Source organism: Melanerpes formicivorus, unplaced genomic scaffold (genome assembly GCF_026170545.1).
Source record: "Melanerpes formicivorus ecotype bairdi unplaced genomic scaffold, bMelFor1.0.p_v2 SCAF_1, whole genome shotgun sequence".
Classification (NCBI taxonomy): Eukaryota; Metazoa; Chordata; class Aves; order Piciformes; family Picidae; genus Melanerpes; species Melanerpes formicivorus.
Window position 1 is genome coordinate 47,556,387 of NW_027142353.1, and position 15,879 is coordinate 47,572,265.

The 15,879-nt window shown below is 45.6% G+C and overlaps 1 protein-coding gene across 1 annotated transcript in view; it reads right to left on the reverse strand.

Moving 5' to 3' along the window:
• The window catches only part of ANOS1 (anosmin 1), a 188,819-nt gene extending 180,949 nt beyond the window's left edge, over positions 1–7,870 (reverse strand). Inside the window, exon 1 of the mRNA XM_068141783.1 lies at positions 7,520–7,870. Coding sequence (XP_067997884.1) covers positions 7,520–7,867 — 348 coding nt within the window. The 5' untranslated portion in view covers positions 7,868–7,870. The remainder of the gene's footprint in view (positions 1–7,519) is intronic.
• Between the last annotated feature and the right edge of the window lie 8,009 nt (positions 7,871–15,879).

Here is a 15,879-nt window from a genome sequence, read left to right on the forward strand (position 1 = left end):
AAGACTAACTGTATCTTAATCCCACAATATGGTGGAATCTTTTCATTGAATGAAACCGTCATTATTCAGAATGAATACTTCAAGATTTACATAAGATGATTAGAAGATCAGTGCAACTCTTGTTTACAACAGCAGACCTCAATAATAAGACCACACCAAATGCCAGTATAATTATTTGGATTACATGCCATGCCATATGAACAATAAAGTAATGGTAAATGCTTTCATTTGTCTGTGGAAAGAAATTAACAGCACTGTGCTTTATAAGACATAGGAAATTCAGAATTATTTAACACAAGGACTATTTTTTTGAGAGAAGATGAGTATTGAAATTGCAACTTAAGTAGTAACATGTAGAAAAGATTCTGAACATGTTCCAAAAGAACTAAACAAACTTGGTGCCTGGGCAACCTATCTACAGGAACAGAAACTTCTTGGGAACAGCACACTACATATCCACCATATCTCATTACCAAAGTACTACATATTTTTTCCAGAGATTTCATGATAAACTGCTGATTATCACAGGTGCAATCACTTTGGAGTAACATAAAAATTGAAGTTAGATTTGCTGGCATTTAGACAACTAACTGCCCAATTTGTGGGTAAAGAAAAAATCTGGTATTGGGTATCTAGAGGCAATTGCTTATGCACTATTTGCTTGCAGATACAAAATCTGGGGACCTTTCATTATTTCTTTAAAAGAATTGCCTGGTCTTCCTCAGTAACTTCATTTGTATTGACAGGCAACAATCCACCTATAGCAGCAGAAGCAATCTCATATCACCATACAGTTATCAGTCCCTCAACATAATAAACTTTTAGTGCCTTTATGACTCCTTCTTACAGCTGTTAAACATTATGCAACATCTAGATCTATTAGCCTAAAAAGTATTTTTCCATCCTTTCTAAAACCATTTTGAGTTAGCTTTGTGCTAATTCCCAGGTATTAATTCTTAGACATTACTATTAGATTTATACTAAGCAACAATTAAGAGGGCATATTTGTCAATAATTTCTCTTCATACACCACAAAACTTACTTATCTCTTGAGGGATACCTACACTGTATCAGAGGTTTGAACTAAATCACCCACTACTCGATGTTATTTAAGGTACGAATAGAGAACCCTTATGTGTCCAAACTGGTCCACACTGAGGCTGGTATACTTTCAAACAGTTGTAATGGAATTAATTGAACCTGCTGCTTTTATTCATACCATGCCAAAATCATGCCAGCATCAAAAAGCAAAAGTGCTAACTGGAGCAAAGTATTATGGGGCTTGAACTACAGGTTGCAACATGGGAGGCTTCCCCTTATGGTTACTGCTTCTGGGTTCTTTGGGTGTGGTCTTTTTCTGCTGGGGGGATGACAGGACAAGGAGGGATGGGGAGTAACTTTCTGGTTTGGGCTTTTAGCTCACTTGCTTCTGCCTGCTGCCACTTTGCAACTTGCTTTTTCTGCCAACAAGCTAAGGTAGTTACGCATTTTGTACTATGGTTATCTGACTTTTGCTCAGTAAACTCTATTCTTACCTTCAGCTTTTTTGGTCTCAATCCCCAGTTTTTGTGTGTTACTTTTCCCTTACTTCTGTGATGGGAAAGTAGCCAGGTTAACCCACTGGTTTGGTTTGACTCATTGTGTTCTGATTCAAACCATCACAACAGTACCAATCTAAATGAGCATAAGCCTATTCAAGCAGCAATGACAATTCTGTGTTACAGCACATGTATACATGCCGGTGTACCTAGACTTCCTTCTTAAAAATAAATACATGGACTTAGTAAGATTCAATCTGTCACTGAAAACATCAAAAAAACCCAACAACTTAAAACTACAGTGAGATGTACCAATATCTACAAATATTGGGGGGGGGGGGTCTGATTTTTTTTAATGCACAGATAATCACAATTTTTTATATATGTAAGAAAATGGAAATAGTGAAAATTAATTTAGAAGTATCAGTGTTATACCCTTGAAATGCAACTACTCCTATTCTCTGTTCCAGTCACTCCTCCACATGTGTAGTGCAACATCTAGCATTAGCCCCTACATTACACAGAGAGACATGGACTTATTGGAGCAAGTCCAGCAAAAGGATTGTACCATCTCTCACATCAGAAAAGGCCAAAAGAACTGGGCCTGAAACAGAAAAAGGACTGAAAGAGAAAAAGATCAAGGGGTTCTCATCAATGTTTTTTAATCTGATGGGAGAGATTAAATAACACAGTTGTGTCCAGTAGTGTCCAGTGTAGAATAGAATAGAATAAACCAGGTTGGAAGAGACCTTCAAGATCATCGCGTCCAACCTATCATCCAACACCACCTAATCAACTAACCCATGCAACCAAGCACCCTGTCAAGTCTCCTCCTGAACACCTCCAGTGAGGGCGATTCCACCACCTCCCCAGGCAGCCCATTCCAAAGTGCAATCACTCTCTCTGTGTAAAACTTCCTCCTGACCTCCAGCCTAAACCTCCCCTGACGCAGCCTGAGACTGTCCGCTCTTGTTCTGGTACTGGCTGCCTGGGAGAAGAGACCAACCTCTGCCTGTCCACAACCTCCCTTCAGGTAGTTGTAGAGAGCAATAAGGTCACCCCTGAGTCTCCTCTTCTCCAGGCTAAGCAGCCCCAGCTCCCTCAGCCTCTCCTCATAGGGCTTCTGTTCCAAGCCCCTCACCAACTTTGTTGTCCTTCTCTGGACACGCTCCAGCAAGTCAACATCCTTCCTAAACTGAGGGGCCCAGAACTGGACACAGTACTTGAGGTGTGGCCTAACCAGTGCAGTGTACAGGGGCAGTAATAGGACAAGAGACAATAGGCAAAAACTGAAGCCCAGGAAATTGTCTGATTGTAAGAAAAGATGTTTTTTTTTTCTGCTGTGAGGGCAGCTGAACACTGGAAATAGGCCAGAGACACATGCTCAAAGACTGACAGATTAGCTGAGACTGGACAGTGCCTCTTGGCAACCTTTCTCTGTTCTTCTGACTCCATACCACAAACAGCCAGTCAGTTTGGCAACTACTCACAAATGCCTGCTACTTTCATTTTTACATTCTGTTACACATTCTACCAACCTCTCACTTTCTGACCCAGTAAACAGGATTGATACCTCTTCTACCTCACCAAACTTGTCAAGATTGGTAAGAAGGTAGAAGCCCCGTTTGGTAAGCAGGAAGATACTTGAGAGGCCTGTAACTCATGGTAACTTACATCCATGAGTTCACAGGTCCATGTAAACACTACCTGCTTTCTGTGACATTTTTATGCTGCACCTATTTTTAGGTGTTTTCACTGATGTTCAAGCTCTTTTTCACAAAGACAATGTTTAATCATGCTGTTTTCTGAACACAAGTCAGGTAGCTGACAGTAGGGGTTAGAAGTCAAGCTGTGTTTGCACTCAGCTTGAAAACAGAATGATAGACAGTAATGTATGGAATTTAGTCTCATTCCACCAAAACAGGCAAGTTACACAGAAAAGATCTAGCTAAACTAATGTGCATATTTAAGCCTCTCTGTCAGGCAGCTATACGAAGTGCCTGTTTATAGCTATTCTCTTCATGAATACAAAAACTTGTTCAGTGATTGTGACTTCATGAGTTTTACCCACTGTACCAGGTTACTATGAAATGCAATCCACAAATAAACTTTGGATACATCAAAAGACAATGCATAACATTCTTCTGTGCATCAACTAAAACATAATAGTGAAGTGTCTTAAATAAGAAAATGCTGAGGGAAAGAACGTATGCAAAGACATCTTTCTTCAGAACCTTGTTCTAAAACATCATGCCTTCTTCTGTACAGGATTCATACTCTTGTGGAGCCCAGCACCTTACCTCTTCCTTTCATTCCAGACTAGAGTAGGTATCACCCTTACAAGGACAGCTAGCTAACACACAGGCATGCTCTTTTAGACAACAGCCCAACAGCACTCATGATAATATACAGGACTTTCAGGTTCAAAAAGGCCTCTTCTCCACTGTAGGCAGGCCACTTGACTGTTTGCTCTTGGTTGCAGAGGAACACTCTTGCCACTGTCCTCTACTCAGGCTGCCAGAAATAAAGCACAGCAGTAGTAACTCTGCTCTACTTGCCAGTGTAGTGACACAGGAGCATGGACAGGTTCCAGTGAATGCTCCAAATACTCCCTCAAACATGTTATGCAGCTGTCATTGCAAAATCTTGGTCTCAATAACCAAAATAGCTAAGAGAACTCTAAACATTAGGCTAGAGAGATGCCCTACTCTTTCTGGTCACAGCTCAATAAATGCTCAATTCAGTGCTGTCCAGCAGCCCAAATTACACAGTTAGGATAAAAGTGCTTTTTCCCACCTGCAAAAGTCCAAAAGATGCTGAAGCTCCACACTGCACATGCTCCAGGAAGACAGAAGAGATATGCTGGCATCCCTTCATTCACAGATGAAATATCATTCCCTACTGTGGATGAGTATGCAGTTAATATGCTGTTACATAAAAGAAGAAAACACTATGTCCCAATTCTGTTTACATTTTCTGTTTGCTTTTTTCCTGAAAAGAAAATGTTCTGAGTGAGATTTCTTGGCCTGTAGAGAGGCCATAGATACATAAAATCCACATATTTCATTGGGTTCTAAGATCCATGTGGTGCAACAACTCTCATATTGACCCCACATTCCTCTGGTATAATCTCTACTTGGAATTCTTCAACACTCTCCAAACTGGAAAACTCCCCTGGACATAGGAATTTTATAGCAAAAAGCCTCTGTGCCTCTTCAAGAGGCATTCTGAATATCAAAGATTGAAGTGATTAATTGCTCTTCTAGCCCACATCAGTAGTATTTGGGGGAAGGTGGAGAGGAAGGTAAATGATTTAACCTGTGCATCAGTTAAAATAATTTCCTACTGATAATGCTCCTTCTCCTTTAAAACAGGTTTAGAATAACTCTTTTGACCATTTTACAAATAGGGGTGGTAAGGAAAACTGGATGGAAATTCAGTGCCGGGCAGGGGGGAGTAAAAACACTTTTTGCCAGCATTTCTGGGATCTGAAAAATATTGGTTAGCAGGGAGACAGCAGGCACTGAATTAACCCCATTTACTGGTCTTATTGCCTAATTCCCTCTAAAAGGTTGTTAGTCACGTGGCTTCTGAAGCACTGGAGAGATGCTGTCTCCCTGGCCCCCACCTCTGAGGCTGTACCTAATTCAGGGCTGGAAGGCAAGTGGGTCAGTCTTCTTTCAATTCTTGTCCTAGCTGGGAGACACTAGAGTTCTTTCCCGTTCCAGTTGGGACCTGCTAATATTTGCTTTAAAGGTTGAATCAGATTACAAGATAAGTGTTCCTCCCTGAAATGAAAACAACTCCAGAAATTGCTACCAGTTGAAATGAAAAGGGGGAATGGAGGGGTTAGGAGGAGAGGGGAATGAAAGCAACATCATATCCTTTAGTCCTCGTGGAATACCGTTGCCCAGACTAGCATGTCCTACAGTCCACTCTGCATCATGGGTCTCCTGTGAGAACATCGGATGCCTGCCATACTCTAAAACTCTCTTCCTTTCTCTCATTAAAAGACAATTAAAAGCTTAACTTCTATAAATGAGAGCACTTATCTTCCAAACATTACAATCGTTTCAGGTCTAGCAGGGGTTTAATCCGTGGTAATTTAGATAAATTACCCTGTGCTTTAGCACAGTTTGGGTTAAAACTCCAAGATTTTCAAGAGATTATTAAAAAAAAAAAAAAAAAAAAAGCCAGTTATGAAGTCCTGAGTAATATGCAGCTTATTTCACCCTGGCTAATTAAAATGTAATCACTATTGTTTGGCAATGTGCATTCTGTCAGCAGTTTTACGTCGGAAAAGAAATCTTGCCAAAAAACCCACACACACACATATATATAGATATATATATATATATATATATATAAAAGGCATTTCACCGGGAGTTGTCTTGATTTAAACCGCCTCTAGCCACTGAAACGTAAAGCGAGTAAGTTACAACCGCTTGACAACGCAATTCAATAAATAAATACCTAATCCTTCTCCCAGATAATGAATTATTTTTACGGGCACCCTCCGCCGAGAGCGGAACAGACCTCGACCCCGGCGCAGAGAAAGCCAGGACGCCTCGCGCGGGGCAGCCCACGAGGGCAGCTCGCGGCGCCGGCGGCTGGCCATCGGCAGGGCGGCCCCGTCCCCGCTCGCCCCGGGGCGCATCCTTGGTCTCTTTAGTTCAAATCCAGTTACAGGTACCGAACACCTCCTGCTGCCGTTGAAGCTAACACGTTGGCGTTACTAATTTCCTTTTACATCGAAAACTTCTTTTTAAATAGAGTTCTCCTTCAGTATATCTCCCACATGCCCTTCTGTGCCAACACTTCAGGCTCCAAAGCTTCTTTTACCCAAAACATCTGCCCGACTGGTTCCGGTTTCTAACGGACAGGAACGCAGAGCCGCAAGAGAGTGGCGCGCTTCCCGCTCGGCGCGCTGCAATAAGATGCCATCCCGAAAGGCGGAGGTGGCTCCCGTCCCACCGGGTTCGTTAGTCCATTCTAAAAGGGGCTCCGGGGTTAGGGAGAGGCAATTCGGGGGGCACTTCACTCATTCGGATGGAGTCGACGCGGTTTCGTACTACATCCTGCACAACGTAGGACAGGTGAGAAGGACTGGCAGATGCCCGCTGCTGTTACACCATCTCCCGCACTGCTTCCAGCACAGTCCTTTTCGGGGCTCACTCCCCCTCATTTCATTTTACACCCCGCAGGTGCCCTGCCACTTCAAGCCCACTCCCAACACTACTTTTAGCCAGAGGTGTGCTCTTCTGTCCCAGAATAGAGTTACCCCTATCCTCACCTTCCAAGAGATCAGAGCCAAGTATTACACGTTCCGGACCACGGCTCGTAAAAAAATAAGCTCAAGCTTTCCCACCAGGGTAGAGAAGCGAACCACCTGCGGGCGGCAGGGCGCAAAGACTTGCCCGACCCGCAGGCATGCGGAGCATCGCCTCAGCACCATCCGTCGCTCGGAAGCACAAGTGCACTCCTGACCCGGGACCGTGGACGCTCCGTCCGCCCCACAGCCTCAGACATCACCGGAGGCAGCAGCTGGGGCACGTCCCACCGCGCCAGTCAGCGGCAGGGCGCACCGAGAACCTGCCAGGAGCCAGAGCGGACTCAGCCCCGCCGCACAGCCGGCCAGCGGGCAGCTGACAAGCGTGTGGTGAGGCGCGGCAGCCTCATTGCTGGCAGCCCCAAAGTCCGTCGCTTCCTCCCGGCGACCCGCCACGCGTGGAGCCCGGCCGGCACCCACACGCACCAGCGGGCGTAGGCTCTGCTGCGAGGCCCTGCCCACCTGTCTAGGTGCTCGCGGCAAGGCTCGCCACCCACTGGGGAAACTCGACAAGTTTGCTAAGAAGAGTTTCGGCCCCGTCCGACCTCTCCGCGCCACCCCGCGCCCGCTCCGCGGGTACCGAGGGACGGCCACCCGCTGACCGGGCCAGGCGACGGCAGCGGGGCGCCCCTGCGCGGCGCCATGTCCCTACCTGGAAATGCTTGAAGAAGGCGGAGATGCGGGTTATCTGGAGGCTCAGGCACCTGGAGGTGCATCTGGCAGTGGAGAAAGCTTCGTCCTGCTTGCGAGCAGCAGCAGTGGCGACGCCAGCCCCCAGCCCGACGGAGCTGCCGCAGGCGGCTGTTACCCAGAGGAGCAGGGTGAGCGACGCGCTGGGCACCCTCCGCACCATCGTTCTGCCGGAGAGGAGGGCAGAGGGGCAACCGGGCGCTGCAGGGGACAGCAGGCGCCGGCCTACGCTCCCGCTGGCCGGGCTAGTGCCGGGCTGTCTGGGGAGACACCTCCGCGCCGCAGAAACTACACAAGAAAGTTCAATCATTCAACTCCCCTCACCCCCACCCTCCTCCCGCCCTTCCCGGCCCACAGCCCTCCCCCGCCCGGCAGCGGGCGGGCCGAGGCTGACAGCGGCCGCGCCATTGGCTGCGCCGAGATCCAGCGGCGGGGCGGGCGGGCAGTGTAGCCGGGGTAGGTCGGCGTAGTGTGGCCGCCCTTCGCCGTCAGGGCCTTTGCCTCCCGCCGCCAGCTGTGGGGCATTGGGGCGGGCACCGGGGTCGGCACCGGCCCGCAGAGCCGCTCGGCCTGTCCTCAAGCACAGGCGAGCAGACAGTGGGTCTGCTGCCGTAGAACTGGGCACCGGGGATGCGCGGCCCACGCCCGACCCGCTTAGCCATTAGGGCGGGGCTAGTGCCCGGCGGTGTCGAGCACGGCCCGCTGCCCGCCCCGGCACGGCGGCCTGGCTCGGCCCAGTCACACGACGCTGCGGGCCCGTGGGGACTGACGCAGCTCCCCCGTGCTTTTGTATCGGCAGCCCTGCTGAGGGGCAAGTCCTCAAGGCCCCTGTGTTAACTTCTTTTATTTCTTCCCGTTCGTTAAAGAGACCAGGAGGCGAAAATGCAGAGAAGTCACTTCTTTGAAACTCGGTGTTTCTCACAGTGAAGCGCTGCGGTGAGCCTTTGTCCCAGGGTGAAACCCATACTGGCTCCTCTGAACAGTTACTTAAAAATTAAAATCTACAATTCATTACTCCAAATACCTCTGGGTAATAGCTGCAAAATTAAAACAGTACCTTGAGCGTTAAAATGGCTACCATGCAGTATGTACATAAGCCTGAAGAGCCTTTCTCTCTGTGCCTTCCGTTCAGTTGCATGCAGCAACACATATGTAGCACAGAGGTTACATATCGCATTCCTCCCTGTGCATGCGCTATATGGACTCCTCCCGTTGCAAGTATGTGCCACTAGAAAGGGTAAGTGGCTCTTTTCTCACTGGTGCTTGTGGATCAAGCCTCCTGAACTTGAACATTCCAAGGTTGTGAGAGCTGAAATAAGTCGTCTTTAGGCTATTTCAGGAGTTCATACTAGATTAATTACTACAATAAGTAGTCGTGAAATGTGGCTATCAAACACTATATTAAACAGACTGCAGGCATCTTCTTTACTGAAACAAGTTTTATCTTAAGCACTCATCAGGAAAGTCATTTAAAATCTCCCTAAAAGCAAGTTCTTCTGCCACTCTGGCTTGTACTCATTTTATATGGCTATAATTCCTCCCTTTATAGATGTTCTTATGTACACAAATGTGAAATAAAGCATATCCCCTCGTGTCATTATTCTTACCTGCCTATATGCATACGCGTTCCCTAACACACACATGTGTATATATAGATATATAAAAAATCAAAGCACAAAAAGATGTGTTAAATGCAAACTAATACATCAGTAGTTAAATTCCAGCTTTAGATTCTAGTAATAATTTTGCAATCTTGCTCCAAAAGGCACAGATTAAAAAGATACTTGTTTTCATAAGTACTAGCAATGTACAAATATAATAGGCATCAAGACAAATTTTAGTTTAAATATTACTTTGCATTATGCAGTGTCTTGTCAACCGACCTTAAATCTTCACTTGAAAGCAGCCAGTAGGCTAGGTTCATTCCTGCAGGTGTTAACAAAGTGAGATGACAGTTTGTGCTCTTAGATGTTTGAAGTAGCATAGTTGCCAGAAGATGAGATCACTTGCCGCATCCTGTCACAGAAGTTGCCCTGCTGCACTTTGTAAGCAGCAAACTCCAACAGCCATTCTGGAAGTGTCCTGGTTAGACAAGACTCTCAGCTACACCTCCAGAAGTCATTCTCATCTTGGAGCTGGAGTGACTACTTGGCCTCTGGCAGTGAACAGAGGTCATAAGTGACTCAGAAATATTGTTCCTTATTCTGAATGATTTGTCACCACTACAGAGCCAACTATTTCACCTTATACAGCATCTCTGTATTTAAAAACAACAGAATAGAACAACAGAAATAAATGCTTAGATAAGGCAATATTGTGACAAACAGTTCTGAGCCCACTCAGGGCTCAATATTAAGTTCAGGGCTTACTAGTTTCTAGCTGATTAGCTTTCAGCTAGATTTTCTTAAGCCTTGACTAAAAATTTTCCAACTCTTTGCCTTGAGTCAGGAAAAGAAAATTGCTTCACTGACTCGTAATGTTTACAGGTACACCAAATGCTTTCAATTTTTGCCATATTTTAGCAGATAACTGCCTGAAAAAATATGTCACTAGCTGTAAATCAAATGAAAATCTAGAGAGGACAGATGGTTATTTATATATATATATATATATATACCTTCTATGTTAGTACTAATGCACTTCATGTTGTATATTATAAACTCTAAGTAAAAGGGTACAAATCCTGTTTCTTTTGTTTTATAAAGCAAAGGGCATAGAGCCCTTAACAATTAAAATGTTTGTGAATACACAGTTTACTTAGTTGCTTTTGTTTGAAAGGTCATGGTTGCAGAGATCATCAGCATAGTCTCTGAATTCCTTTTTAGTGAGAGCTGACTCGGTTAGCACACAAAAGACTGGCTGTTCAGTTCCAGTAAAACTGTATTCACACAGGTCCTGTTCTTTTACATGGAGATTAAGAAACAGGCTTGGTAGCTCAAGAATTTAGTAGGTAATTAAAGCCCACTATGGCCTAAATATCCCATGGACTGAAAGACAAGATACACAAGTTTGTAAGTACACTTGTTTTAAAGAGGTTTGTAAATTGGCTAGACAGTACAAACATCTGGAAATATACAATCCACCCAATCTTTAAATAGGGATACAGACACATTCAAAACCATTGCTCACTTTCTTGTATGTCAATAAATGACATTAAATAATCTTTCCATATTAGAAGTAGTAGAATTAGTACCGATAAATTCTTACGTTAAAATTGCAGGGATTGTTTTCCTGCCTGTGCTTCAGAACAGTCTGACAATGTAAAAGCGAGCTTGATTGAAGAGGAGCTTTGCGGACTGCAGGGATAATTTTTCGCAGGAGACAGCGCCACATGCTGGCTTTCTGAGGTGAGAGCTACTCGGATCTCTGATCTGTTTTTGTGCAACGAGTTGATTTTAATCTATTTTAAATTGTCTGCATCTTAAGTAATTACTTCCTATTCCAAAGGGAGTTACCAACCGTAGGCTCTAATTTCAGGTCAAAAAAAATAAAGGAGATATTGTTCATGTTTGAAATATTTATGGTTTTCATATAACCTACTGTATTCTAGCTCACTGATAGAGTTAATTATATTCAATCATTCTAATATGCCATTCTTCACTCAATTCTCCTCAATTTTAATTATGCTATGCCAAAACTATTATAACTCTGGGTACAACATAATCCCCTAAACCCTCTCCAGGAACTCAGTGCTGGAGTGCCTCTCTGATGTGCTTGCAAGCTAAAGGAGGTAGTAAGGGAAGTAAACATGATGTTAGAGATCAGTTTGCACCTGCAGGGTGACAATCTTGCAGGGATCACAAAGACACAGTGGGATGTCTCCCATGACTGGAGTGTTGTGATGGAAGATTAAGCCCTTTAGGAAGGACAGTATGAGAAAATGAGACAGAGGGGCTGCTCTTTATGTGAGAGAACAGCTCAACTGCATGGAGCTCTGCCCGAGGATGGGTGAGGAGCCAACTGAGCATTTAAGGGTTAGGATTCAAGAGAGGACAGGTAAAAATGACATTATAGTGGGGGTCTGCTATAGCAAACCTGACCAGATTACAAGTGAATGAGGCCCTCTACAAACAGATGAGATCAGCTTCATGTTTGCAGGCCCTGGTCTGCAATCCCACCCCAATATTGCCTGAAGAGGCAGTGCAGCAGGGCATAAGCAATCCAGGAAGTTCCTGGAGTACATTGTTGATAAATTTGTCCTCGGAGTGATAGAGGACCCAACAAGGAGAGGTGATATGCTGTATTTCAAACCAGCACAGAGGGACTTACTGTGGATGAGAAAGTAAAAGGCAGAATTGATATCAAACACTGTGAGATGGTAGAGTTCAGAATCCTGAGGGCAGGGAGGAGCAACAAAAGTAAGTTCACAACCCAAGACTTCAGGAAAGCAGATCTCAGCTACTCCAAAGGTCTGCTTGGATAATCCTGTAGAATAAGTCCTTAATGGAAAACAGGGGCCAAGAAAGCTGGTTAATATTCAAGGATCACCTCCTCCAAGCTTAAGAGCAGTTCATCCCAGTGAACAGGAAGTCAGGCAAAAATGCCAGGAGGCATGTATAGGTGAGCAAGTTGCTCAGAGTAACACTCCAACACAAGGAAGCACATGATAGGTACAAGCAAGGACCAGTAAACTGTGTTTGCTATAGAAATATGATCTGAGCATCTAGGGATGAAATTAGGAAAGCTGAAGTGCAAATGAAGTTGGTTCTGACCAGGCATGTCAAGGATGTCTGGCACACCTCTCCTACAAGGACAGGCAGAGGCAGCTGGGGTTGTTCAGCCTGGAGAAGACTACAGAGAGACCTAATAATGGCCTTCTAGTACCTGAAGGGGGCCTACAAAAAGCTTGCAGAGGGACTGTTTACAAAGGCCTCGAGTGATAGGATGGGAGTTTTAAATTAAAGAAGACCATTATTTAGGTTGGAAAGTGAGAGGAATTTCTTTACCATGAGGGTAGCAGAACATTGGAACAGGTTGTCCAGAGAGGTGGTTGAGCTCCCATCGCTGGAGATATTCAAGGTCAGGCTCAGCAGGGCTCTGGGCAGCCTGATCTAATGAATAATGTCCTTGCTCACTGCAGGGGGCTGGACTAGATGACCTTCAGAGGTCACTTCCAACCCAAACCATTCTGTGATTCTGATTTCAAAAAGGACTTGGGTAAGTACATAGGTGACAAAAAGAAGATTGGTGAAACCTACTCACTCAAAGATATGGACAACCTGGTTAAACAGTATATGGAAATGGTTGAGGTACTGTATGTTTTCTTTGCCTCAGACTTCACTAGCAAGATAAGCCTTGAGGAGTGCCAGGTGTCCCATAGTCCAGAGACAAAGCACTGGAGGAAGGAAGATGTAGCTTTGTTGGAAGAGGGTCAGTTCAGTGAATACAAGAGCAAACAACATGAATAGGTCTGTGGATCCTGACAAGATGCACCCATGAATTCTGAGGGAGCTGTCAGATGTCACTGCAAGGCCACTCTTAATAGTCTTTGATGGATCATGGCCACTGGGAGAAGAGGCCAAAGACTGGGGGAAAGCAAATGGACTTCTTTCTTCAGGAAGGGAAAGAAGGAGCACCTGGGGAACTACAGACTGGTCAGCTTCACCTCCATCACTAGGAAGGTGATGGAGCATCTAATCCAGAAAAACATTTCCAGGCATGTAAATCATCAGGAGTAGTCAAGATGACTACACCAAGGGAAAGTCTTCCTTGACCAATGTGATAATCTTGTACAAAGAATCATAGAATCATAGAATTGTTAGGGTTGGAAGGGATCTCAAGGGTCATTTAGTTCCAACCCCACTGCCATAGGTTGGAACCCACACTACATCACTACATCAGGTTGCTCAGAGCCACATCCAGCCTGGCCTTAAAAACATCCAGGGATGGAGCTTCCACCACCTCCCTGCGCAACTTTTTCCAGCATCTCACCACCCTCATGGGGAAGAACTTCTTCCTAACATCCAATCTGAATCTACCCATTTCTATTTTTGTTCCATTCCCCCTAGTCTTATCACTACCTGACACCCTAAACAGTCCCTAGCCAGCTTTTTTGTAGGGCCCTTTAAGACACTAGAAGGCCTCAATAGCATCTCCTTGGAGTCTTCTCTTCTCCAGACTGAGTAGTCACAACTCTCTCAGTCTGTCCTCATAGGAGAGGTGCTCCAGCCCTCTGATCATCTCTGGACGTGCTCCAGCACATCCAGATCTTTCTTGTAATAGAGGCTCCAGAACTGGATGCAGTATCCAGGTGGGGTCTCACCAGAGCAGAGTAGAGGGGGAGAATCACCTCCCTCGACCTGCTGGGTATGCTTCTCTAGATGCAGCCCAGGATACAATTGCCTTTCTGGGCTGCAAGTGTACACTGGTGGCTCATGTTTAGCTTCTCATTCACCAGCACTCCCAAGTCCTTTTCTTCAGGGTTGGTCTCAAGCCAGTCACTGACCAGCCTATATTGGTGCTTGGTATCACCCCAATCCAGATGCAGGACCTTGGACTCAGTCTTGTTGAACTACATGAGGTTAGCTTGGGCCCACCTCTCCATCCTGTCAAGGTCCCTCTGGATGCCATCTCTTCCCTCCAGCATGTCTGCTGTACCACACAACTTGGTATCATCAGCAAACCTTCTGAGGGTGCATTCAATGCCACTTTCCATGTTGCCAACAAAGATGTTAAACAAGACTGGTCCCAGGAGTGATCCCTGAGGGACTACACTTGTTGCTGGCCTCCACTTGGACATGGACCCATTGACAGTCACCCTTCGGGTGTGGACATCAAGCCAGTTCTGTATCCACTGAATGGTCCATCCATCAAGCCCATACTGCACCAGCTTGGAGATCAAGATGTCATGTGGGACAATGTCAAAGGCTTTGCTCAGGTCCAGGTAAATGACATCGGTTGCTTGGCCTTCATTTTTTATTGTTGTGAACTTGTCATAGAAGGCCACCAGCTTTGTCAGACAGGATTTGCCCTTGGTGAAGCCGTGCTGGTTATACCAAATCTTCATTATTCTTCTGCCTCAGCAGTGCCTCCAGGAGGATCTGCTCCATGATCTTACTGGGCACAGAGGTGAGACTGACTAGCCTATAGTTCCTGGGGTCATCCTTCTTTCCCTTTTTGAAAATGGTGGTTATATTTCCCCTTTTCCAGTCAGTAGGGACCTCCCCAGACTGCCATGGCTTTTGGAATATAATATAGAGCAGTTTAGCAACCTCCTCTGCCAGTTCCCTCAGAACCCATGGGTGTATTCCATTGGGTCCCTTGGACTTGAACACTTTCAGGTTCTTCAGATGGTCATGAACCTGATCTTCACTCATGATTGGCAGTTCTTTCTTCCAGCCCCTGCCATTGTCTTCCATTATTCTGGGAGTGCGATGGAGCTCTTACCAGTGAAGACTGAGGTAAAGAAGTCATTGAGAACCTCCGCCTTCTCCATGTCACTTGTCACCAGTTCACCTGTTCCCTTTCTGAGGGGCCCACACCTTCCCTAGTCTTCTTCTTACCATTAGAAATTTTTACTACTCCCCTTGATCTCCTTGGCTATATTTAATTTTATCTGAGCTTTAGCTTTCCTAACCAGGTCTCTTGCTACTGAGACACACTTCCTTATATGCCCCCCATTCCAGCTGTCCTTTCTTCCACAACTTGTAGAGTTTCTTTTTGTGTGACAGCGTGTCCAGGAGCTCCTTGCTCATTCAGGCAGGTCTCCTAGCATTCTTTCCTGCTTTCCTCTTTGTGGGTATACTTTGCTCCTGGGCACGGAGAACACTGACCAGCTGTCCTGGGCCCCTCTTCCCTCTAGGGCTTTGTCCCACAATACTTTGGCCAGCAGATCCCTGAAGCAGTGAAAATCTGCATGCCTAAAATCCAGGGTTGTAAGCTTGGGATACGTCCTCTTAGTTGCCCTGAGGATCTTAAATTCTATTGCTTCAAGGTTATCCCTGAACCTCACATTGCTCACTAGCCCTTCCCTGTTGGTGAGAACAAGGTCCAGCATAGCACCTTTTCTCATTGGTTTCTCTACCATTTGGAGGAGGAAGTTGTCATCTATGCATTCCAGGAACATCCTGGAATGCTGGTACATAGCTGTGGTGTCCCTCCAAGAAGTGAGTGGCCTAGTAGAGAAGGGAGATCCATGGATGTTGTCTATCTGGACTTTAGCAGGGCCTTTGACAGTGTCTTCTGGAGGATTCTTATAGAGAAGCTGTTGATGTACTGGCTGGATGAGAAGGCAGTGAGGTGGGTTAAAAATTAACTCAATGGCCAGGCCCAGAAGGTGATGATCAGCAGTGCAAAGTCTTGTTGTGGTGTGCCCTAGAGGTC